We start from the raw sequence: 26,469 nt of genomic DNA on the forward strand, positions 1-26,469 counted from the left end.
ACACTCGGACTTGTGTCCTTCCAATACTGCTTAGAGCAGGTATATTTGTTTTTCTTTCCCCCAAAATATGCATGTGCATTCAGGGCTCAGTGCAATATGAGACTTTCTGAAGGACAACAGTCTTCTCAGAGACTGAATGAGGGAATTCCAGCAGTAATTCCTATCATCAGAGAAGGGAGATTTCTAGGAACTAGCTTTCCCTTGTTTCACAGGGAGTATGAAATCCTGAGCTAATGCTGACTCAACAGTAACAGGGTGTGAGAAATTGCAGATGCAGCAGCTGTAATTGCTCGAGGAGAAGTCCTTGCCTATCCATGAATGATAAAAATTGAATCTCACATGCCAGTGGCAATTTTAGATAAATTACTCAGTAAACTGATTGGATTGTATGCGAGTAAATTATAATGGACAGGCAGTAACTGAAAAATCTCAACAGATACAAACTTTGCTATTAAGCTCCTTTTCAAAACATAGGTTGAAATATTGTGAATATATTTTAATAAGGTATTCTAAGAACAACACTGTCTTTTCCATTTTTTTTTTCTTGCTTCTGTCTGCTTCTAGGAAACCCCTTGCTGTGTAAATACAATTACACTATGCTTGCCTATCACAAGAACTTTTGCACATAGTTCTTTTTTTCATGATATAGTTTCCTGAGATGTTACCTCTCCAGACATGGAAAACAAACTTGAGCAGTATTGCCTTTGATAATTGCTGTCTGTGTTAAAGTATGGGTGTGTTTTGTTCTCAGTAAGGACTAACAGAGCACTTCTGTAATACAAAAGAGGTCATGACCCAGAGATAGTCACAACACCTGTTAATAATGTGCATGGACTCCTGGGACCACAGGAGACTCAGCTTTTTCTAATATACATGGCCCTACATGCTTTTGCATAGGAATATTGAGGTTGGAGAAAAAGCTCTTAAAAATACTGGAGATAATAAGGTACTTGATACCAGTACTGGCTACTGATTATTTTCCTAGGGTGATGCAGGAGTGACAGCAGTACTTAAACTTGTAGTACCAGAAAAATTCACATCATCTATTGGCACTGTTAATGGGTTTCAACTATTAGTGCTTATTGTTTATTAAGCATCATGGATTTTTCTCCTTCAAATTTGTGTACAGAGATACTTTGTAAAGGAAGAGACTCCTTTTTTTAACAGAGAGTTTGTGAAAAGTCCTGCCTCCAAATCTGTGAGAGATGAAGAAGGCGGTTTCTTGGCACTGTCACACTAGACCTCCTTGGAGAGAGTGTCTCCACCAAACAGCTTTGAAGCTGCTAGTATTTAAAGTGACATTCTTAACCTTCCAGAAATGTCAGATAAAGATATGTTCACAGAAAGCTTTGGTGGTGCCAGACAGTCAGCAGTCAGATCTGTGTAGTTAAGTAAAAATAAGTATTGTATTGCCCACAGATTTGCTGGGGACATGGAGATCTCTTGATTCTGTAGGTATATCATTATTGGGAAAGATATCTTGTGATGCTTCCCTTTGGTGACTTGAGACATTTATGGATTTTTTTAGTTGTGTGTGATAAGTCTGAGGGTTGTCATTGGTAGACCACCAAATTTAAGAGCTGATTGCTTTTCAAAGCCTAAGAAGTATCACATATTTTAAGGTTTCATGCAAAAATTGACAGCTTTCTAGAGGAGAGAAAGATGTCTGAATGCCTGACTTGACACTATAAACTGTCAGAGTCTGCCAATGCAGATAAATGATTTTGTGCTTCACTAGTATTATCAGAATTTAGTGGTCCCTGACACCTTGAGAACCCGTAACACTGGGCAGGCATGTGATGATACCTCTTCAGAACTCCTCCCATGTCCAGTGACTTCAAACCTGGGATATCATGAAAAGTTTGGGGTAAGACATTTTCTTAATAAAATTGCCTCACTACTTTTCTTCCATGATTTTCTTAACTTTTTTTTGGCTTAAGTACAATTTTAGAGTCTACAGCAATCACTGTCTGGAAGCTCACCTACGCATTCTGTGCAGAAATACCCCACGTTGGCCATTTTGAAGTCACCATGTGGGGAGTTCCCTTGCCTTTGATCCACCAGATAAAAACTGACTATGAAAGTTCAGAATCAAGTTTTTAGTTCCATAACCAAAGAGAGGCTGGATAACAAACTACCCATGTTTATAACAGCTGCTGAGATGTCTTGAAATTGAACCTTTGTTCATCACCATGAAATGTATTTGTGTACAAAACCATGCAATTTTAAATTTCTTTTCTTACAAAAGAAGCCTGTGCCTTTGCACTGTGCATAAATCACTCAACTCTCCTTAGCAATTTTTGTCCCTGTTGGCCTATATCAACTTCTTTGTCTGAGTTGGAGCATTTCTAAAGCAGACTAAATATTTACACAAAAAAAAAAAATCAACATTTTGCTAAAGTCTAAAGTTAGTAACTCATTTGAGGAAAAATTATCACTATAAACTCAGTATGGATTTAGCCTGTCTGGCCTGCTATTAGTCCCTCAGCACCCAGGCAGGCCAGCCTGGCTGCCAGTCAGCACATCAGGCCAGTTTAAAGCCAGGGACAGTATTTGGTGATGTGCCTCAATGGTGAATAGAACAGGGGAGAAACAAAAGGGACTGTGGAAGTCCTTCTTATTAGGAAGTATTACTGATGGAAAAGGGAAGAACTAGAAACTATGGGAATGCAGCTCAGAGAGCATGAGGAGACCAAGTGAGATTTCTGCTGGGGGATACAGGAGGTCAAAATGTAAATAATATGAAAGAAATGGATGAAAAGTAAGACTTCATTAGTTTTGTTTCTAAGGAAAGAACTTCCTTACCATCAAGTATATATTTTCGACTACAAATTAAATATTTGCAAACTACAAACAAAATATTTGCAAAAATAATTCAGGAAATATTTCATAGAAATGTAATTTTCTCTCAATTTACTAAAAAATTTAATCTTACTGAAATATTTTAGCTCATTTTCTCAGACTCTGAATGGAAGAGAAAAATTATCTATGCAGAGGTACACTTCTCTTGCTATGAGGTAAGACTTACTTCCATGTGTAAAACATGTTTTTTATGTGAATTCTATATAGTAGAAACAAACTGCATATGCTTTAATAGGTTAAGAAGAAAAAAAAAAAAAAGGTAAAGCAGATGACTGGACAAATTTAAAATGCATAAATTTTCTCTAAAATTTTCTGCTGTAATATTGTCTGTGAATTTCCTGATTCCTCAGTTATCAGAAAAGCTGACTTTGAGGAAAGAAAGTATAAATTTGTTCATATTTTTGTTGAAATTTTCATGTCTCTTTATTTTTTACAAGCCATATTACAGACTTGGGCACTCAGACTTAGCATAGCCCTAAAACATAAAATGGTAGCAAGTTGCTCTATAACAGAGCAGAACTAAATTGAGAGAAGGCTGTGCAACAAGCACCAGATATAGTCCCACTAGAGCTGGGATTATAATCTGTTCAATTTGAGGTCACTATCTTTCTTTTCACAAAATAAACAAAAAAACCCAAAACCAAACATTTAATTAAAAACCAAACAGAAACGTAATAAAACAACAACAAGAAAAACCCAAACCAGAACCAAGGAAATTTTTTTTTTGCCAGAGCACAGATTCAAAAACCGGAAAAACATTTGAAATGTTTGACAAGTTACCAGTGCAATTCTTCTGGAAGTTGGGATTCTCTAGCGGGTGCCCTGGGATGCGGCACTGGAATCTGTGCTGCCAGAACTCGGGAAACCAGGGGTTGCGGGTGTTGGTGTCCAGCCGCAGCTTCAGGTAGTAATCATCGAAAGCCAGCACCTCAGGAGACTGCAGCTTGATAGTGATGCCTCCATTTGCTTCGGGTTCGTAGCCTTCAATGACCTCATCTCTGTCTGCCCAGCCGTCACTGAAAAGAGGCAAAAAGCCGCTTATTACACAAAGACAGAAAGCTGGTTTTGGAAAAGCCACCAGCCAAAGGCAGGCCGGCACCCTTGGAAGAAAGTGATTAATGGGGAATCTAAAGATGTAAAATCCAGGCAGAAAAAGCAGAGTGATAGAGACTTGTAATGAGCAGTCTGACTGATTTTGTGCAGGGTCCTCATTAACTCATCCAGAATAATGAGATTTTATCCTTGTCCTTCTGGAAAGGTTATTTAGGCATAGCTTGTGCTGTGATATCCCTGTGACTGAAGAGATTCTACTTAAATTCTGCTGTCCTGTAAGAGGTGGAAACGGAAAATTACTGTTGTTGAAAAGGAAAACAAGCTAGAATTCTGGATTTTTTTTTCAAAATAGACCTCAGCATGTATGGATCATACAAGTGGAAGAGCAATTCAAATCAAACATGACATGAGAATTGCATTCTGTTGGAAGAGAATGAAGTAAGACTTCTCAACCAAAGTAAGACTACTCAACCAAACCAGAAAGAAAACCAAATGCTATTCTCCCCCTGAATGGGATTTGTGATAAAACGCTATTTTTTCCCCCACATCCTTTCTTCTTTTTTTTTTTTTTCTTTTTTTCTTTTTTATTAAGAAAAATGGCTTTCTGCTTTACTTCCCTGTTTTTCATATATGAGATGCTTTTGAAAACCTGAAGATAAAGCTCTTTCTTGACAACATTATTTCATGGAAAGTCTATCTTAACAGGTTTGAATAAAGTCCATTGGGCTTAGCATCTGAGCTTTAGTTTAGTTCTTTAGTTTTTTCTCTCCTTCTTTAAGTGCCCATTGATTTAGTGTCATTCTGCAGTTCTTATTAGCATACCCCAAGAACAATGCTTTTACAGTCTAATTTAAGTGCAAATATAAGTCAGACATTGCTTAATCTTAAAATGCTGGGCATGTAATGGGAGAAATAGATTATTCTGGCACCTCAGATCCAGGTCTATTGCACTCAGAATCAAATCAGCTGCACTGCTTCTGTGAATAGCAGACAGATGAAGCACTTCCAGCAGCAAAGAGCTCAAGAGGTAAAATGCAATTCACCACTGAGAGAAGTCTCAGATTCACCCAAAAGAGAATTGCATCCTGAATTCCAGACAGACTGAAAGAAGGTCTTTGTTAGAAGCCTTTTACACACAGCCTTGAGAAGAGTGTTGTGGTGCAGACCATTACCAGCTGAGGGCATTTATGAGACACTCAGCACAGGTGTGCCTGGATCACCACAAAAGAAAATACAGATGATTTGAAGTAGCAAGCTCTGTCACAGTCCTGGTCAAACAGCTGTAAAGTGACTATGTAATGGACGTGTGTGAGCTTTTGGCCCTCAGCCACCACACTAAACAGCTGCATGGTTTAGTTGGCATTCACATTAACTGCTGCATCTCTGCTCTAAGGACACAGAAATAAAATGGCAGTTTTCCATGAAAATACAGGAAAATCCATGTAGTAAATTCTTTCCGCATCTGAAACACAACACATGCCTCTATTATAGAAGTTATTTGAGACATGGAGCATCTGGCAGTGCAGAGTAATCAATACATTCCTTTCAACCTAGTCTCAGTATCTCAAAATCTATATTTTAAGATGGCACTCCATGGCATCTTTGAGGCAGGATTCCTCCTCTGTTTCCCTCTTTGCCAAGGCCTTGCAGTAGAACCACCCAAAATTTCTGAGTTTACAAACTGCTGACAAATATCTTCATACAGCATGAGATACACACGTGTGCCTGTTGCATTTCAAACACAGTATAAAAGCAAAGAGCTGGGGTAGATGCAGGGTGTAGGTCACAGGAGGGAGACAGAGATTTTGGAAGTGTCCCAAAGGAACTCTCTCTGTCAAGCTGAACCTGTCAGAAGCTGCTGGTCACTTCTTCCCACAGCCTGGGGTGCAGGTTACTCAGTGTCTTGTACCAATACAGCCCCAGTGACACCCACCTGGCTCAGCCTTGGCCTGACAGCTGCACTTGAATTGCCTCAGGGGTGCACAGAGTTACAAACCTACATTTGTCCATCCCTGCTCCCTGCCCCAGCAGAATGCCTGAAATTCTGGAGAGGGAAAGATGCCATGGTTCAGCTTCTCTGTATCACCCCACTCTCTACTTGTCCGTATGCTGAGGATAAGCAATAAAATGTACCATGCTCCCCCGACTACTTCATGACAGACTATGGTCTAGGTAATCCTGGTCTAGATAACCTATACTAAGGTAAAACCATGAAAATTAACTTTCTGTATTTCACATAATTCAAGATGGAAATTTTCACTAGAGAGGAGAAAAGGACACAATATTTATTTTTTCTTACGTGGGGGAAAAGTAAGAAAGAGATCACTCTTAAAGTATGAGTAATTAGCTCCTAATTACTTAATTATCTCACTATTTGTCACAATGTTTTTGGCTTTCAAACAGTAGACTCAAGCAGAAACATTAGCAAGACATAAGAATTAAGTAAATTGAGCCATTTTTTACAAGACCTTGTTGAAATGAGGTAGTTTTGCTACTGCTTGGACTCCTACCAGCCAAAAAATAGCTATTTATTTTCCTCTCCCCTTCCCCAATATGTTTAGCTTGGAAAACGGCCACATAAATTCTGAAGACAAAATGGAACAAATCTCCAAAACTAGAGAAAGTGTATTTTGAGTTCTCTGAGGGCAGCTCATTGAAAAGTTCCCCTAAACTGGAACACAGATTGTCACCTAATTTTTCTTTGTCTCTTTCTGGCTCCAAATATATTTTATTCTCTTTTCAGCTTCCTCAAATTGTTAAATCTGTCTGATAAGTCTCATCCTCAGCAAAATGTGAAGAAAAATCACTGGAATCAGAGAAAAAATGGTTCATGGGTATTGAAGCTCATATGGGAGCTTAGTTCTACTTCCAGTAAAATCAAGGGAGCAAAGAAGAGTCCTCTGGTTTCTTAGGGGATCCATGCCATCCTGGCAGCTGCAGGCTGACTGAGGTGAAATTTACCCTAAGTGGGATGTGCAGCCCTCCCTGCAGCTGTGGGAGGATTATTAGAGATCCAAGATCCTGTTATAACACCTTTCTGGATTTCCTGCAGCTGTTTATATGCATTTTAAAAAGATTGTCTGGAAGCACTGCACCCCTGGTGTCATATGAATAAATGGATAGTCTAGAAGATGGTGGGGAAAAAAATTACATTTTTATTGCTTGGTGACAGTATGATACTGATGGTCAGATGACAGTGACAGAATCAAAGACCAATAGCTGAGTCAACATAAAAATGAAATTTCATTTTAAATAGGAAGCACATACTATTCTTTTGTTGTCAGAACAAGTACATTCCACCTACTATCCTCCTTTCATCCTGCTGAATAGCAAGTAGCACTGCACACAGCACTTTTTGCTAGTCTGTTTTTCTGTGCCTTTGCTACAGATTTCAGGAGGTGGCCCAATATCCATTACCCAAACTGCCACCCCTGGTAAGTGTCCATGTGACAATGTAGCTTTGAAAGGTGCTGGGTACCTTGTGCAACTGTTGATCTGAAGCTCTGTGAGGGAGTTTCAAGTGTGATGACAGAAACAGTGAGGGAGGGAAAAGCATGTGGGTGTCAAACTAGCAACCACTCTTTTTGCTCTTAGGAGAGAAAGAACAGCTTTTGTTGTGGTTTTCTGGTGTTTATCACAATAAAAACAGTCACTGATACTCCGCAAGCTGCTCTAGGTCCAAGTCCCAGTCTGGTGACTGATATTAATGATACCAAATCCAAATTACAATGTTCACTCACAAACAAAAATCAAGTGGAAAGGGAAAAAGCTCAAAGCTACCCCAGAGGATAAGGAGTCCTAGTTACCACTATCACAGACGGGATTTGAAGAAACAAAGCTTTTTTTTCCAATCAGTTTACTGGTCTGTTAATATGTGAAAATGGACATCACTGAATTGTGGCTTAAGCATCTTAGCCTCTCTATATTTTCTAAACTGCAGTCACATATATTCTTGTGACTGAAACACCGGGAGAAATGGCATGGATTTCCAATTTCCTCTCCTCTTCCAAACATGAATACTGTCAGCTGCTTTTCACAAGGGCTGATGAGACAACCAGCAATCAGCCTTTCTATTTTCATCTCTTCAGGGCTTAACTCTTAAGTGATGCAGCAGCAGCTCTTCTCTGCTTCTCAGCACAGTGCTCAGAGAGTTACTCATCCAGATGCTTTTTCCAAATGGCAAATCCACAAAAGTAAACACACTATTGTTTATGAGGACTGCTTTCCCTGTGATTGTTGTCGAGTTAGCATCCTTTCACAGGTAATGAAAATGACACACATTTGTTAGTCATGGATACTGACTGGCAATATAATCCCTGCACCCTTGAATTGTTTGATCTGACTGTCCAAACCTATAGAGGGCAATTGATTTAGAATCCTCTCACTGGAGAGCTGCAACCCCCTTTTGAATTAACTGAGGCTATGTTTTCTTAAGAAGTTTTTATTCATTATGAGATATTTTCTTTCTCTATGGACAAGTTATAAAAGATAAGAAATTAAGAGCAGGAAGCCCTTTTAAATGCTAAATAAATTATTTCTGCAATAATCCTTTTGCCTACAGCAGATATTCTTGTCATTATAAAACCAAATAAGTCAATCATATTAACATGATTTCTATCTCTTTAGTTTCAAGTATTCAACCTTCACAGCAGCTCCCTGCAGCTATCCCATTCAAACAGGGTGACAGGGAACTACGTGACCATAACTGTCACACAAAATGCTCAGAATCTACATTTGTGCCTTGCTTCATTTCCACAAAATTAAAGTCCATGCCAGTAAGCACATCTCCCCTGTCATGTTGATATATGTCCCTGCAGAGCCCAGTGCTGAATGCCTTCTTGCCACAGTCTCAAGGCTGCCAGCTGGCCTGCTGTTCTGTCGAACTTCTAATGCATTTAAGTATGAGGACAGCACCACTCAGAGAATTCAACATTCAATCAAGTGCCAAGACATTTTGTTGATATGTTAATAGCTGTATTTTTAAAAACAAATCTTATATGCTGGATTATATATGTTTTTGAAAGGCTGGACATTTTAATTGCAAATACTTTTTGCAAAACTGTTCTTCTGTGGAGTAGTCAGACACTTCTTATTTAGAGGCTCAGACACTGCTTATGTAGAGGTATTTCAAAGTGCTACAAAACCCAAAATAGTGCTAAGTAGCACTTAAATAATTTGTTATTTGATTCTGGCAAATACCAGTGGTCTCATTTTCTAGAGCTGGTCAGACTTGGAAGCTGCAAATTTCACTCTCTCATTTTACAGAAGTCTTTTCTGACAGCATACCACTGGAAAAGCCTGCACACATTCTCCTGTCTGCGTGCAAGAGTTGTATAACTCCTCTTCTTTACTGGCAGAATGGATGGAAACAGAGCTCAGCATAAGGCCAACCCAAAAAGTGGCAGTGTGGCAAGTGGAATAATTTCATAGGAAAAAGAAAAAAAAGCAGTGTTGCCACTTCCTATGATCATAGGTGGTAGAATCAGGCCCAGAGTTACTCATGAACAGCTCTGTAGCTGACTGCTCTGCTGCCTTCTTCTGGGAATAGATTTTTTTTAAAAGAATCCTTTATTTCACCAGCCTGATGTGAAGAAAAAACACAACTACCTTATTGTGAAGGAGGATGAGCCTATTTGCTGGCAATAAGGAGCACTACCAAAGATACTCAGTGTCTGTGTAAGACATGCCTTAAACAGAAGATGCCATGTAAAGGAAATTGAGACTATCCAATACTCACAAGTCAGCAACTCAGAAAGTGACTTTCCTCCTTAGGCATGTGCATTGTCAGTCAATCCCAGAAGTCAGCAATGTCAGCTAAAGGGTGCTGATCATTATTGCTAATGACTATTGTTGCAAACACGAGAAACAAAAGGCCATTTTTTGCTCTTACTCATTTAGCTAATTCCCCAGAATGACAGACTTGCATTGAAGAGTGGGAGACCTTTCTTTAGTTGCCAACCAGGAATTTTTAAAATGCATAGTGTTACTTTCACCTGTGTTATAATCCTAGCAATATTAGGAAATTAACCCCGTGACTACAGATAAGCCTGTATGTCACTGCTGACAAGAGCAGGCTGAAAGGCTGTGTTATTGTCAGTCTGTAACCTGAGCCCTGCTGGCAACTGACTGACCTCCTCAAAACCAGAAGAATCAAGTTCACTAAATTTTCTCAGCTGAAATGAAGATAAATAGGTGATAACATACAATCATGGAACAGCTTGGATTGTAAGGGACCTTAAAGGTCATCTAGTTCCAGCCCTCCTGCCATGGGCAGGGACACCTTTCACTAGACTAGGTTACTCAAAGTCACATCCAGTCTAACCTGAATGATTTTGAGGAATGGGGTATCCCCAGGTTTTCTGGGAAACCTGTGTCAGTGTCTCTCCCCTTTCACAATAAATAACTTGTTCCTAATATCCTATCTAAACCCACCCTTTTTCAGTTTAAAACCAATCCTTCCTGTCCTATCAGTAGAAGCCCTTGTAAAACTTTTCTCTACATTTTCTTGTAGGCCCTCTTTAGGTGATGAAAGGTGCAATAGGCTCTGAAGTCTCCTCTTCCCCAGGTTTAATAACTCTCAACCTGTCTTCACAGTGGTGGAGCGCCATCCCTCTGATCATCTTGGTGGCCTCCTCTGAACTTGTTCCAACAGGTCCAAAACCTTCTGGGTCCCCAGAGCTGGACACAGTACTCCAGGTGATGTCTCACAAAAGCAGAAAGCTGGAAAAGCCTCCTCTGATGTAGGCCTCAATATAGTCCAGTAGTTTGGCTCCTGCATGTACAGATGGAGATAGGTGGGAGTCATCACCTTCCCTAGCTCCCTGTCTATCTCAACCACAATGTCACAAGGTACTTTGGAATTCATATCTGTTTCCTTTTTCCACAAACTCTGCTGGGGTCAAATGTATCTTGAATTCCAGCCTTTATATTTCTGCAGTTTGCTCACCTCCATAGGTCACTCTTGACTAAAATAAGCTGAAAGCTTATTATTGGTTCTGCACACTGGAAGCATAAGAAGAAAACCACTGAAGCTCCTTCTGGGAAAGCTTTAGAAAGCAAAAAAGTAAACAGAAGACTGCTGCCTTGACGATGTCATGCACACACAAAAGAAGGAACAAGAGGAGCATTTGGTGCCAGACCGCACAGATTTTAGACTGAGGCTGAAGAGAATGTCAAGGATCAGAATTACTGAAGATTTACCACTTAACCCTGCTCCATTTGAGACAGCACCGTATACCCATCATGGTTTCAATTCTAATGTCCTACAGGAGGTGCTATTTCTTGAGAGAAATTGAGATAAGAAGTTTAAAAAGTTTAAAAATAATTCCAAGACTGTTTCCTGGAAGTGATTTGCTGCATTTCTTAGTAAAATTTCCGTCCTTGTCAGGTTCTGCTTCATGACATTGCATAAAACATTTTTCACTTCCCATTCATGATTACTGAAAGCTCAGTCACAGTAGCACATTAGTTATTATATTTCACACAAACAAAAAGTGTTGGTAGGGCTTGAATCTTTTATTTAATCAATCAGAGATTTTTTTTTTTAATGAATGACACTCTGTGAAGAACCTAAAGTTGGTAAATGACAGTTCACAATGTTTCAAATTATCATCATTCATTTTCATGTGAATGTTCAAAGTTTTTGCACTGTTCATTTAAAAATGTAGATTATAACCTTGTGGACCATGATGGATTGTATTTTGCAAATATGTATTTACAAAGGTTTTAATTATCATATGGGGTGCATATATTTGCATGCAATTTGCATAATGTAATTTCACTGCCTATCATGCAGGCAATATCTTGGAGAGTCTTTACTGTGAAGACTCTTGATATATTTGGCATTTTTAAATGTAGTTGCTGCTTTTATGCAGGAAAGGTTTTACTGTTCTCAAGGGTGCACAATGCTGTATATCTTGGAAAATCAGCAACCATTCATGTATTCTCTAAGGCAGTGGCTGATTTTTCAAAAGGGATGCACATGCTTTCACCATAGACTGGCAAGTGGATTAAATCCTTGCTCTGCATTTTTGAAATTCATAACATGAGGCATCACGAAAGCACAGTATCTTTTCCAAATGGAAGCATGTGTGTAGAGAAGAATACCTAATTTTAAACAAACACACACAAATTGGAAACTTTAATCTTAGCATCATGCCTCATCTAAGGTGCTCCTGGGCTTCAATATCACACAAATACAGAACCACAGAATAAGCTGAATTGGAAGGGACCCACAAGGGTCATCAAAGTCCAACTCTTGGCCTTCACAGGACACCCCATCAGTCACACCATGTCCCTGAGAGAATTGTCCAAACACTTCTCGAATTGTGTCAGGTTGGTGCTGTGATCACTTCCCTGGGGCACCTGTGCCCAAACACTCTCTGGGTGAAGAACCTTTTCCTGATATTCAACCTAAACCTCCCCTGACAGAACTTCAGCCACATCCAGTGAAATCCAAGATTTTTGACAACTTATTAATACACATGAATGTAAAAACAGATGTTTAGCCCTGTGCATCTCTGTACCAGTTCCTGGGGACTTTTTTGCCTCCCCTTGCTGCTGCTTTGTTTTGGTGTATGTGCAAGAATACTCCACCAAAAAATGAACATGGATAGTAAGGATATGATGGTCATTCCCACTATAAAGAGCCCAACTGTAATCCCTTTTCAGGATGGATAATTAGGAAGAAACATTCCTGCTGGTTCTTCCAACCGGCCTGAAAGTTAGAGACTGACGTCTTTTCTGTGCAACCATGTAAAGGCATCAAGGGGAATGGAATCATTCCTGCCTCTACTCTGGCCAACAGCCTTGGGGCTGGATCTGAAGGACTGGAAAGAGAGAGAACACATGGAGGTGAAGCAGACTGGAAATACATGGAAATATGTGTGTACACATATATATATAAATACAGCAAAGTGATCAGGTAAACACCAAGTCCCTCTTCACTCCATATTACTCCATCAGATCTTGCTGGGTGCTTGACTATTAATTTTTTGCACTTATGAAAATATTAAATCATAGATGTCTTCCCTAACACCAAGCATAAAAAGTGGAAGCATAGTTCCTTTCTTCCCTCCTTGCTTTGTTTTTTGAGATCCTGCCAAGGAACAGGAAAATAGAGAAACATCTTAGAATCCCATTTCCATACAAACCATACTTTCAAAATAGCATGAATTGCAGCATTTAGATTTCTCCATGATAGTTGTTTACTTTCACAGGATCATCCAAATTTTCCCTTTAGGGTTTATATTTTTAGCTGATTCCCTCAAGCCATCAATTACTGTAACCATCTCATATAACAAGAGTTAAGAGAAATACACAGAATTTATAGGCCTTTTCTCAATATAAATCAAATTTCAAATATGAAGACCTAAAGAGTACATCCCATATCTTACATTAGCTTTCTCCATGGTTTGCATGTAAATTATCTTTCATAGCTGCACAAGGTTTCTGGAAAGTCTTTTCCACACTCATTCTGTGTTTATGAATTTCTTTTTGCTTTAATGAAGCTGTGTCTGCAGAGGACCTGGCAGCTGTAGGTGAGAGCCCATTAGCCATCCATACCAACATGTACTAAAATGGACTTTGACAATCAGATTGCATAAAATGAAGAACAAAAGAATAAGTATGATTGAACCCATGATATAATCACAAAGCCCATGAAGACATTAATCAAAGTTATCACATCTCCCTAAATGACTGTTTTTACCAAAACTATTTTAAATTTGTCTTCATCTTCCATTCTCTCTTTTTCACATTCTGTGCATAATTGAACATCCAGATTACTATGAATGCTTATGAATAATGTAATTTCCACTCAAACATTTATAAGTCATTCATTTGAAATACCATATTGATATGGGAAATATCAAATTCATATTATGCTAGTGAGTCTCCTAAGCACCTAAACCATTCCAGTGAGAGAATCAAGTAATACTTTAAGGCTTGAATAAATAAACACAAAATAAATAAAATCATTAGACTTCAATAACCTACTAGCACAGCATTATATTTTGTCAGTAAAGAAAAGCTCATGAACTGCTAGGAGACCAAGAAACCTATGAATTATTTGAATAATGAATTCACCTGAAAATTAACCAATTGTTTAATGAACAATTGCTGAACATTAAATTCGTGTAATAACTTGAATTTCTTTTATAATCTACTTTGTTCAGACAATTCTATTATACTTGGCCTGAAGCAAATGTTAGAGAGCATTTAAAAATGTATAAAAATATTATTGATTTACCTTTCTTCAATTACTGATGTCTTAAAGGTGTAAGTGTCTATTCCTGTAGCTCTACACTTAGGAAAGAAGAAATTTAAGAACAGTCCTATGCTTGTCTAAACCAAATATAGTTCAACACAGCCGGGCAAACCTCTCTGCCTTAGAGTTCCTGCTGCAGTGAGCAGAGCTAGAGTAAACAGTAGCAGTCTTTTAGGCACTTAGGTCTCAGGTATCCAGTCCTTATTAAAACCAAAAAGGCCCTGAATGTAACTGGAAATTATCAGATATCTTTCTCAGAGGAACTGCTGAAATGTGCCATCTTGTTTAACTGCACTTATTAAAGAACAGGTCACAAGTTTATCATTCAGATTGTTCAAGTCTTATTCCTCCCATGTGTCATGCTGGCATGACTGAGAAAGCTAGGGTTGCAGATACTCACTGGCATAAGGAAAAGGTTGACACAGGCTCCTGCCAGCATGCAGAAGGATGTTATACTATTGCATCCCACAGTAACCTCATTTTGTAGCTTGTGGGACATGGAATAGCCATAGTGAGGTGCATGTTTAAATGCTGAGTTTGCAGGCAGCAATACCTGCCTACCCTCCTGACTATCTAGGGATAGGAAAAAGCAGCCATTAAAGCTTTTTCTTTTAAAAAAATTATTAGTATGTAGACTTATTCAAGTGTAAACATAAGTGAAGATTTACTAAAAGTGATAGGTTTCATTTTAAGTTATGCTAATCAAAATTTATATTGAAGATTTAATAAAAAATATTTAAAACCACTTATTGTTTATAAACATTAATAAAAATTGTGAACAAATGTACCTGTAGAAAGAGTAGAATGATTTGCCAAAATCTTGTTTACACTAGATGCATTCTTACAGGTACTTGGAACATGCTTAAAACTACAGGAGTAAGAGAGTTTCATATACTTTTTATATGGCCAAGCCAAACTGAAATTAGAAGTAAATATACATTGAGGAAACTACTGACATTTCAGTAGACTAAATAAAATACAAAAATGCATCACAGTCACAACTGAGAAGGCCTCCATCCTTCAAAGTGCCTAATTTACCAAATCACCAAATTAAAGAACAGTGTAATCAGATTAATTTCAAAATGAACAAAACATATTAATCCTTATTAGTTCTGTACTGGAGATTGAGAAGGCATCTTTTTCCCTTCTAAATCCCAAGTTGTACATGAGTGCATTGTAAGGCAATATGTTTGGATACCTCTTCTTATATCAGATATTTTCCTGATGGGAACTTGTCTTAATCACCATCTGTCCCAAAAAAAGATGGAGGCTTTGCTTCTTATGTAGAATCTATGTTTGTACCCTTTATTTATGCAGTCATGGAATAATTTATGTTGAAAGAGATCCCTAGAGATCTTATAGGCTTAGGAAGATATATGGCCCATACAATATCCCTTTAAGAAATTTGTCTCATTCCTGTCATTTTCTTTGGATCATTAGTCATGTAACTTGGGAGACAACAAATCTGCTACTATAAATTAAGTTTTACACTTTTACTTAGGAAGATAAAACTTCTTTTATATTTCATTAATCTATTGACCCCAGAGTAATCAAAGTGTCCTAGGATCAAATTCTATTAATTAGTGATGATGTTACAACTTACTAACAGAAAACTGAAGCAACCTTTTTAAAAATAGTACCTGATTTTGTCTGGCTTTTGAACAAAGGTGCAATGGTGAAAGATTAACTTGACTTTCCTTCTACAAGATACAGTGAGAACTCCTTCCTTTTCCTTTCATGAAGCTAGCCAGAGAAGAATGTGCATGGAGCAACAGAAAACACATACTTGTCAGCTGCTTCATACCGTATTGGAATATGCAAAGAAAATCTGAAAGGCAATTTGCAGAAACTTGTCTTCAGTAAAAATGCTGCATTTATGGACAAGGAAAGGTGGAAGAGTAAAAGCCAAATGGAATCAAGCAAAGCCAGCCATCAGGATGTTGCATGGGACAGCTATTCCTTGAGGGCTGGGGAGCTGGGAGCTGAGGGGGAGCCCTGGGCAGGGCCATGCCGGCCAGGGCTCGGTCCAGCTGTGCGCAGAATAGCCAGGGACACCCAGGTGCTGTGGCCAGGTTCAGCATCCATTCTGCTTTCAGCCTTTTGAATGGTTTTTAAATCTCTTCAATAGAGAAGGGAAACATTTCCTGCCTAATGTTTCTGTCCCACAAATACAACTGCTACAGTCATCACAAACATGCACCATGTCCAGGCAGAAGAAAGAATGACCCTTGAGACAACAAACTGGACCATTGTCATTTCCTGAAGGTAAGAAAGAAAAGGAAATTCAAAACCACGGAGAAGGTGACAAGTCCCCAGTGCTGTTATTTCCTTTTACTCTATGGCTGAATGATATGCAAAAGGTTTAGAATCAATCTCAAAGAAACCACTCACAGAAATCTACCTCTATCAACAAGCTCTGAAAGCAAATTTTTAAATCCATGTTTATACATGAAAATAAGAGAAAAACCAGTTACTTTTAGGGAAGCGTTCAAAATAAAAAATACTTGTTGGTATTCATCCATTGAAATACCAACAAAACCTACAGAATTTAAGGTTAAGTCACATGCAAGTTAAGAGAAAAGAAACAAAAAAATCCCCAAGCAGAACAATAACAATAAGAAAAACAAAATCCCAAACAGCACAATGTGAGGGGGAGAAAGAAAATAGCCTTTTCAATAAAATTACTCCTGTGGGACTCTGTTGTAAGAATAGCAGTCTGAAACTTTGAATACAAGGACTGTTCCTCACAAAAAGGTAGAAGGGATAAAGAACGAAAAATTGATTAAAGCAGAGAGAACCAGATAAAGAGCTCTAGATTTTCTGTATTATGTCCTGTGAGTCATAAGTAAAGGAAGATTGCACAGTTGGTACTACCTCAGGAGAAACCTGGGATGTGATTAAAAGCCAAACAGGCAGAGAAATTTCATCTGCTCCCTGCTGTCTTAGAAAGGACAAATGTTTGAGTTTCCCAAGTCCCCTTTGACCTTTTACTGGTGGCCACCTGTGCTTAGTTCTACACCTTCCTGTCTATTGGATTTCAGGTGCATTAAAACTCTTTCTTTCCCATCTCAGTGAGAACTAAAGCATGGGGAATTTTAATGGGCCCAGTCAGGAGGAATGGACACAAAGGACAGTCCTACAGAAGCCTGAGCCTTGATGGACCAGCAATTCTGCATAGAGCTAATTACTTATCCCTTGTGAATACCATGGGGTTGATTCTGAATCCTCTAACTATGGTCTGGTAACACCTACTTGTCAGAGGGATACAAAAGGAAATAAATGAGATTGCTCAAGATTAGTAAACTTCAGTCAGTTAGAGAAATGAAGGAATATGAGGGCAATATCAAGATCACTTCAATCGTGATACTTTTTAGAAAGTCCATGGCAGGCGGAGGACACAACGGTAGGGAAAGAATGCAGATATGTCAGTATTTTGAGGGTTTTAAGCAAGAGTGTATAAATACAGATGTACAAAGACATTGGCAAGAAAATAATTTTCTGAGTAAATTAAAAGTAAAAGAGAAGGCAGAGAGGGAAAGGAAATGTAGTAAAGTCCTACATTACAGTCAATGTAATTTGAAATACAAATACTTCATAACCTGCCCAATGCATATTAATCATATTTCCAGTTGTAGGAAAGGAAAAATATTTAACCTAATGATCGATTTGACAATATTTAGGAAACAATACTAATGGAAAGTATTGATATGGTATCTTTATGAAATAACATGTTTTTACTTAAGAGGGAATAAACATATAAATACTCACCACATTAACCATTACTTAAAATCAAACACTGTTTATTAATTAATTAGAGTAATTTTTTTAAAATTGTGCAGTGAACTTCCCTCTGCAGTTGTTATTGGGGGAAGAAGGAGGAGATGTGACAACTCTGCATCATCTATGTAGCAACCACAGATAAAAGCTAAAAGGGAATTTACATGAATGGGAATGAACTCTGTTTGCCAATCAGTTTTCACCTGTCCTCTAAGTCTTCTTTGTTGTGATAGAGGGCCACGCACTCTGTCCTGGACAGTGACCTCCGCTGTGGCCAAGCGATCCTTTGCAACCCCACCCTTTTCTCTTTCTCATTTGCTTGTCTGTTATTTCCCCAGTTATTCTTCCTTTCTACACTACACAACCTTCACCCTTTCACACTGTCTAGATAGTGGAAGTCTACCATGAAAGCCTCTAGATATTGCTGTGATTTAAGTGACAGAGGAACAGCCACTATTTTGTGCATGAGAGGCAGTATCTCTGCATGGACAAGCAGCAATTGTACGCTGAAAACTACATTTTAATCCCTACTGAAATGCTACAAAGTAGCTACTAAGATGCTGCATCAGTTAAAAGAATTAGCTGCGAAAGACTGGCATTGTATTGGTGGGAACTATCCAGTTTTGGCAGAGGAAAAACAGAACGATCCCTGGAAGTCTGACTCAGTACAAGAAATGAGATTACTACAAAAATGTTATTTATTTCTATCAGCATCAAGTTTAACTGTGCTACAAGACACATAAACACCACTAAACTACAAATTCATGTTTGTATTCTAAATAGCAATTTAAAAAAATAAGTACATCTGTTCTACAAAATTGGAGCTTGAGCCAGTATTTGTCACAGAGCTGCTTGAACTGTCTAAAATGTAAGTGGTAAAACACAATAACACTCTTACTGTGAATTCAATTATGACTTGGAAACTATATTTTTGCATAGAAAAGAGAAGGGAAACAGAAACTATACCTTGATTATAGAAGTAAAATATCACTCCCAAAAAAAGATAACATTCTGTTATATTCTAGTCAGGTACATATATGTTATATGTTATTTATGTGTGCCAAATAATTGGCCAGCCAAGAAAATAAGAAGGCAATAAATGATTCTGGGGAAAAATAATGTAATTAACCGACAATTAAAGTAATATTTACTAGGTCAGGTTTTACTACCTTGTCAGGGAAATCTCTACCTTAGGACTCAAAACCTGTGGACATAAATGGATTCCAGCTTAAGTCTGTGCTGTCTGATATCCAAAGAGATCAGAGGAATGACTTTTTTATGTGTCTGTCTAATCAATGTCCAGAAATAGCAAAGATTATTTTTCAGGGCAGGTTTGGCAGAGAAGTAGGTGGTGGGAATTGGTTTGATAAGACAACATTCTATAATGCTGTATTCAGGAAATCCTTAGAGAAGCTCATACTAGCATTCATTTGACAGCCTTCCCTGTAAAAAAAACACTTTTTTTTTCTTTAAAGAAATAAAAATAAAAGACATGAAGATCAGTAAGTACGGATTTGATTCCCTCCTTTTTTCTGTTTGGTTTTTTTTTTTCCTTGAAAACACAAGTCTAATTTACCAAGCCTGGAGTGTATATTTTATATTGAAACAGAAGCTCATTTAAAACCAGCAAGCCCATTCAACAATAATGGAAATAGATACTGCTGCTCCATTTTCCTCTCTGATGCCACCTTTACTACATACCATCTCATCACCATAAACCAACTAACATTAGCCCACATTGGTCATTAGCTGCTTTGCAAAGAACCTTCTGTTTAATCAGTTATAAAGAGAAAAAACAATACCAAGAAAAATTACCTCTTTTCACTGCCTCAGAAAAAAAGAGGTGAGGAAAACTACCTATCATACAACGTTGTCATTATATTGCAAGAGTTCTAATGTCATTACATTGCAAGGCTTTCATATCAGTAGAATTTTGTACCTCCTTGATGTTTTTTGCAGGCAGCTCCTCTAGGCACTGACTCTTCCTTGTCCTCACAGCAGCCAACTGACTCCATTCCCACCAATCCAATATTGTATCCCCCTACAATACAACAGTAATTTATTCCTCATCCCAACTAAAACACAGTACCCAAAACCAAGATGCTTCATCCTCAGAAGTGTTGCCATGTTGAAGCATTTATTATCGACTGTTCACGTCTTCTTCAAATAGGTTATCGTAGGGGGATACAGTATGGGTAAACGAAGGTGGTATAGAATGCAATCTTATCCCCTAAAGAGTTGCAGCTGAGCCAATTAGTAAAGATTAGGAGCAGGCCTGATGTTAACAGGCCACATCTGTAGTCAATAAGAAGAGTGTTATAAAAGAGTGGATTGGTGGGAATGGGGGTTAGTTGGCTACTGTGAGGATAAGGAATAGTCAGTGCCTGGAGGGGCTGCCTGCAAGAGACATCAAGGAGGTACGAAACTCTAGTGATATGAAACTCATGCAATGTAATGACATTGGAACTCTTGCAATATAATAACAACAGGCTGTCCCTGTGATTTTTACATTACAAATAAGACAAACGCCTGATGATCACAGGCTATACAATTGTAAGACATGTAAAAATTGCAATATATTAATATACACAGTATTTTCAGGGACTATTTAGAACCTTTATTGTCTATGCATTTCCTTCATTGAGGCTTTCTTTGAAATCATGAGAGTTAAGCAATTGCTTTATATTAAATGAAATTGAAGATTCTTGTGTTGATGCATACCTTCAGTAACTAAAATAGAGCAGAAATACAAGAGAAGTCAAAAAGTTAACAAAAAAAAGGCTACTCTGTCCCACCCCTCCAAGCACAGTGATGCATAGTTAGTAAGCTAAGTGCACATGTAACACTAGGGCTAGGAGAAACCATTGTGCTTCATTCCACAGTTTGCTCAAGTTAATTTCCCAGAAAATCTATTCACTAATACCAAAAAATACTTATGCAAGATATACCTGCTACACGGTACTTCACTGACAATATGAAGTAATTCAAAATCCATCTTAACTTTGCATCTTTGTAGTGCAAAGCTCCTCGAGTCCTTTGACTGATCCTACAGACAGGTTTATAGCCCAGAAAAATGGACACCAGCTACTCCTTTGTGTGATACTAAATTCCTAACTATTGAACCTGTTAATGCCTTCTCTTCTGGGATCTGAAACAGCCACTGCTATCCTGGCATTACAGAAAGAAAAGAGCTTACAACATCCTGAGAATGTCTGGGATAATTATGGGTATAATGTCTGAGTTAAAAAAAGAGTAAAGAGTAAAAGTTTTTTTTTTTCCCAAGTTGAAAACAAAACAAAGGGTTTATTTTCTCTTGATTCAAAAAGTCTTTGGAACAAAGAGTGTATCTGAGATCTGACATCTAAAATAAGATGGAAGAAAATAAAAAGGAGATGGAAATATTGTTAGAGATTGGGTTTATGCTTCAGACTACTGGGACTTGCTCATTGCTGCATGATGGAAAGTTTGAAAATTTGCTTCTAGTTTCAAACTTCACATCTACATAGCAATGCATCCAGAATTCTTTTCATCTTCCCCTATTACATGTACTTGTCAGAATTTTATACATATCACAGTCTTCTTCAGCATGATTTTACACTAATTTCTTTACATGCAAAACATAAATTTTAATCTTTCTTCTGCTTGTTTACATCCTTGGCATTATTTGCCTCATTTCTTTCTCTTATCTCAGCAGCTATATGGCCAATGTCCTTAAATACTTTTCCCTGTGTGTCTCATCCTCATTTGTCTTGAGAAAGATTTAAGCAGGAGCTAGTTTAGTCATTTTAAGCTCATTATTTCCAACCTTTATTAATGAATTTACTTCTTTCCTGCTATTTATTTTTTTCTCATTGTAATTGTATAAGCCTCTCCAATTTTTAACAAACCAGCCCTCTCCTTTTATATAGGTTGTAGTTTCTTTTCTTCACATATGGTTCTTGTTTGATTTACTATTATATCCCTCCACTTGGCAGAAAACAGGAATGCTCAAATAGCCAGGCTGAAAAAATCGTATTCTTCTTTATGCACAGCACCTTTTTGATATATATTGCTTATATACCTTTTTCAAACGTTGTTCTTGTAATTTATACTGCAAGTTCCTTGAAGAAAAGCAAAAATGATCTGCCTTTGGAATTTCATTATATAATTTGAAATAATGCAAATCAGAAGCGGGGCTTTTAATACATATCTGATTTAATCTTCGGGCGTATGTATATTACTTACTACTGGAGGGGATAAGAATCCTTTCTTTTAGTAAGCAGTCTTTCAAACCCCTTTTAGCCTTTAGAGAATCTAACGATTTTAATATTGCTATTTCTCTATATGGTTATGTATGTGTTTGAACACATATTCCTATGTGCCTGTACTTAATGAAAAATTTCAAAAACTGATTACCTATTTACTGTAGTAATTTCTTTCTTTACAGACCCTCTGCTCCCCAGCTACACAGAGATCTCACTGCTCAGCTCAGCTCTGCTACTGTTAGCTTTCCCAATACCTGTCTTGGACTTGGCAGGAAAATCACCATGCCTCAGCATGTGCTGCCACACATGCCTCTCCTGTGTTCAAATAAATTTGCTCTCAAATGGGAGGTGGCTAAAGGACATTACCTCTGTTAGTGCATCTCCAACATGCCCCATGCCACAGCCAAAGCTGCAGTCTTTAACCCAGCTCAGTTCCCATTTCTGTCAACTCAAAATGTACATTAAACTCTCACCATGAGTGCAGAAAGGTCTGGGTTCATAGGGGAATGGGTAGGGAAAGATGAAAAAGACCTGAACATTTGCATCTTAGAACTTTTGCATACTTGGTTGAAGAAGAATTGCGCATGGAAACTGGGAGATCACAACCTTAAATGCCTGGGGTTTGTGAATCCAGGTCTTTGCCAGTGTTAATGGCCTCAAAAAATGATTTGGAATATTTCTGCTTCAGAACTTTGATCAAAGAGATGAAAACAATCCATTAGGACATTGCTGTGCTCAGGAGAAAGCCCAAAGCCTCTCACTCACAGTCAATTTCTCTTTCCTGAGAGAGACAGAAAGCAAGCTGTGGGGCTTTGTGGAGTTGTTGGCTACTTGGCATTTTCACAGCATTTAGGCAGTGCAAGGTTAAGAGAAGCTGGGAGGTCAGAATGTAGTGGCAAGGGAGACAATCTTGGGCAAAGTGATGTGTCGCAGACATTTTTCCACAGAAATCCTTTCTTTCGGATTTCTGCGTCTTCGGGAGACCAGAGGCCTCCGAAGAGAAGGTAAACAATTATTATCAGCTGCTGTGGAATGCAACAGGGACACCTTGATTGGCTCATTTCCTATGTTTATAATTAAGGGCCAATCACCAGGGCAAGCTAGGGGACTGAGTCCTTGAACACAACTTTGTTGTAGATTCTTTTCTATCTATTCTTAGCTTAGCTAGCAGCTCTGCAAACCTCTCTCTATATTCTTTTAGTATAGTCATAATGTATTATATATAATATCTTAATAAATCAAGCCTTCTGATCAAGAAACAAGATTCACCGTCTCTCTATCACCAGCTGCGACCCACTCAGGCACGGTAATAGTGATGACCCAAATAAAGTCCATTTCTGTTTACCTTATCTTTAACTAAGAGTTTGTGCCCTTGTGCATGCCTAGTTGTGGACAACACAATCCCTTTATAAACAACTACAAAAATGGAGTACATCTGGCTGTTCTGGCTTCTGCCGTGAGGCTGGCAAGGTGTGTCAGAGCAAGTAAGCAGCAGCCATCAGTGACAGTTAAGATGATGATGATGCTTATTATTATTATTATTAGGACCTGGAGGCACAGGGCATTGGTTACGTTGGCCTCCTACAACTGAGCACTGGCGTCTCCAGCTCTGATGAGGTTGGCTGCTGGGCAGATGTGCGTATAGCACAAAGTTAAATCAGTGGAACTCCAATATATTATAGGACTAACTTACAGTGTCTTGTCAGTGTGTCTAATGGAACATGTGTTGCTTATCTGATATGACTTTTGTCTGGGTTATCCTTACATGTGTGTTTCCAAGCCTTCCCTGTGCATAACAAGTCCTGTTGCTTTCCAAATTTGCATCTGTTCCCAAGGTCTGGGTATGTAACTTTGAAGGTGATTGTACGGACTTTGAAATGGGACAGAATCTTTGGGTCAGTTTGTAACAGCGGAATATGAGGGGCACTCCAAACAACAGAATCAGAAACAAAAATACTTAATGGAAAATTCAGTACAATTGAGATCTTATCATGTGAAGCTGAAGACTTCAGTTGAAAACAAAAATTAAAATAATTCACCTAAAATCAGTAGGAAAAAATAATTTTGCCCAAGCTCTATTTAAAACCTGCTGTAGCCAGCATGAGATGAAGAGGTTGTATGTCATGAAAGAGTCCAGAAAGGGTAATGTAGAAGACCAGCTGTCCTTAATGATATGTGTATACAGGCCATAGATCCTGTTGGTTTACAGATCTCTACGTTAGAAACAGAAACTCAACCACTGAGTTAATGACTGACAAGAGATATTAGAAATGGACTCTCAATAGGTACCACTAACACAGAAAGAAAATCTGCCTTATCTGTTTGTGTTTAGATTTAAGAGAACTAAATAGATTGAAAAAAATTTTCATGAATTGAGGCATTATTCTTTCACTAACTTAAATGTATATCTGCTTTGCTTTTACAAGTCTTTCCAAATAAGAGGAATTCAAGGCAAGCCACATTTGATGCACTATACAGGAGGAAGTAGCTTCATGGACTTCCTTTGGCTTAAAATGTATTCCTGAGAATTTTCACTAAGTGCTACATATTTCTTGAAGGAACTGAATCTATTGAAATGCACGGAGATGATGTTCTGACTTTTGAGAGTACAGCAACAGAACATCACAAAAGACTAAGAAGTGTGTTTGACAGGGCTATGAAATAGGACCCAAATTACACAATAAATGTAAAGCTTCAGGCTCCAGAGATATTTGAAAGAAGCCCTAAAGAAGGCAGTCAATTCCTAGGTATTCTAGACTTCAAAGAATAAAAGACAAATGAGTGTGCAAAGTGGGAGGGATGGTAAAATTGGTGGGAGAATTCATGCCAAGCTTGACAGTCTTTATTAGTAGCTGTCAAGCACTTAGAAAGAAGAGCACAATGGCATTCAAGCTTGGACAGAGACTTTCAAAGTTATAGGGTTAATAAAGTTCCTGGTTTTAATTATTTTGATAACAGTGCACAGACCTAGGTATTTTCAGATGTTTTGGAAAATTGAAGGATAGGATGCTTACAGAACAGGCTGAATACAGTGCACCTATGATATCAGAATGCCCCTATGCTTTAGCAGAGGAAGAGGATAGGTGAAAGAAATTTTACATATTCACTTACAGAAAGCTGCCAATGGCAAGAGCTAGTCATATGACATTGGTGCTCAGCAAAGGTGTCACTGGTTAAATGGAACTGCAAAATAGAATGGGGTTTTACTGACTGCAATTATACTGTGTGAAAATATATAATGAATCTGGAATAATACAGATAGAGACAAGATGAATTCTCACAAATAAAGGTGTATTGTTACACATTGGAATTGTAAAAAAAAAACAAACACTATTTCAGGAGCTATATTGCTGAACTATTATTTGTGTTACTATAAGGCTACATGAAGAAATTTGTTCCAATTTTTTCAGAAGAATTAAATCTGCATTTGCCAGATATGTCCTAGAAACTGCTAGATCTTGTCCTGGTCTACCACCTGATGGGCAGCAATCTCCCCAGCACACATGTACAGCAAAACTGCATTGGTTACATTGACCAAGCTTTGTGGATGTGTTGTAATTGACAGGGATCAGGCAGCTGTGGAAATGTAAATCTGGTTGGATTCAAACAATTCTGAAGTTGTCTGAAGTCAGGAAGTCAGTTCTCATTCAAAAATACTGGGAGATGAAAAATTCCCATTATCTGTGCAATCATTTTAACTTTTTACCCAACATGTAAGCTGATTTCTCATATTGCTGGGACTAGAGTCAATCAGAAGCAACTGAAACTAATAGAGTTCTAGTACCATGTACTAGAAAAAATTGTATCAGGACTTATATTTATGTCCAAAATTGGATTTGTTTTAAATTTAGAGTTTCAAAAGCTTCTTGACATGAAGCTTTACATGAAACAATGCACCAGGATGGTATTAGCTCTCAGCACACAGCTGCACTCAGCATTAACCTGCTGTCTACTCTGTCTCTGCTCAGGTTAACCCAGATCCAAGGGGTGTAGTGGGATAGGATATAAGAAAATAAAGATAGTGTAGAAAATAATCTTACCCCTAAGGAGTTGCAGCTGGGCCAATTATCAGAGATTAGGAACAGGCCTGACTTTAACAGGCCACAGCTGTAACCAGTGAGAAGAAGAGTGCTATAAAAGAGTGGGGTGGCTGGTTGAGAGGGGAACTGGGGTCAGTTGGCTGCTTTGTGAAGAAGAGTCAGTGCTCTGAGGAGAAGCCCACAAGAAACACCAAGAAGGTATGGAACTTCTGCAATAGGAGACGAC

General features: G+C 38.2%; 1 protein-coding gene across 5 annotated transcripts in view; it reads right to left on the reverse strand.

Annotated features, from left to right (window-relative positions):
* The window catches only part of GRM1 (glutamate metabotropic receptor 1), a 184,124-nt gene that overhangs the window by 65,352 nt on the left and 92,303 nt on the right, over positions 1-26,469 (reverse strand). For all 5 annotated transcript variants that reach the window (XM_058019363.1, XM_058019365.1, XM_058019366.1 and 2 more), the window contains exon 4: positions 3,643-3,878. In XM_058019363.1, the coding sequence (XP_057875346.1) occupies positions 3,643-3,878 (236 nt within the window). The remainder of the gene's footprint in view (positions 1-3,642; positions 3,879-26,469) is intronic.

This window comes from Melospiza georgiana, chromosome 3, assembly GCF_028018845.1.
Source record: "Melospiza georgiana isolate bMelGeo1 chromosome 3, bMelGeo1.pri, whole genome shotgun sequence".
Lineage (NCBI taxonomy): Eukaryota > Metazoa > Chordata > Aves > Passeriformes > Passerellidae > Melospiza > Melospiza georgiana.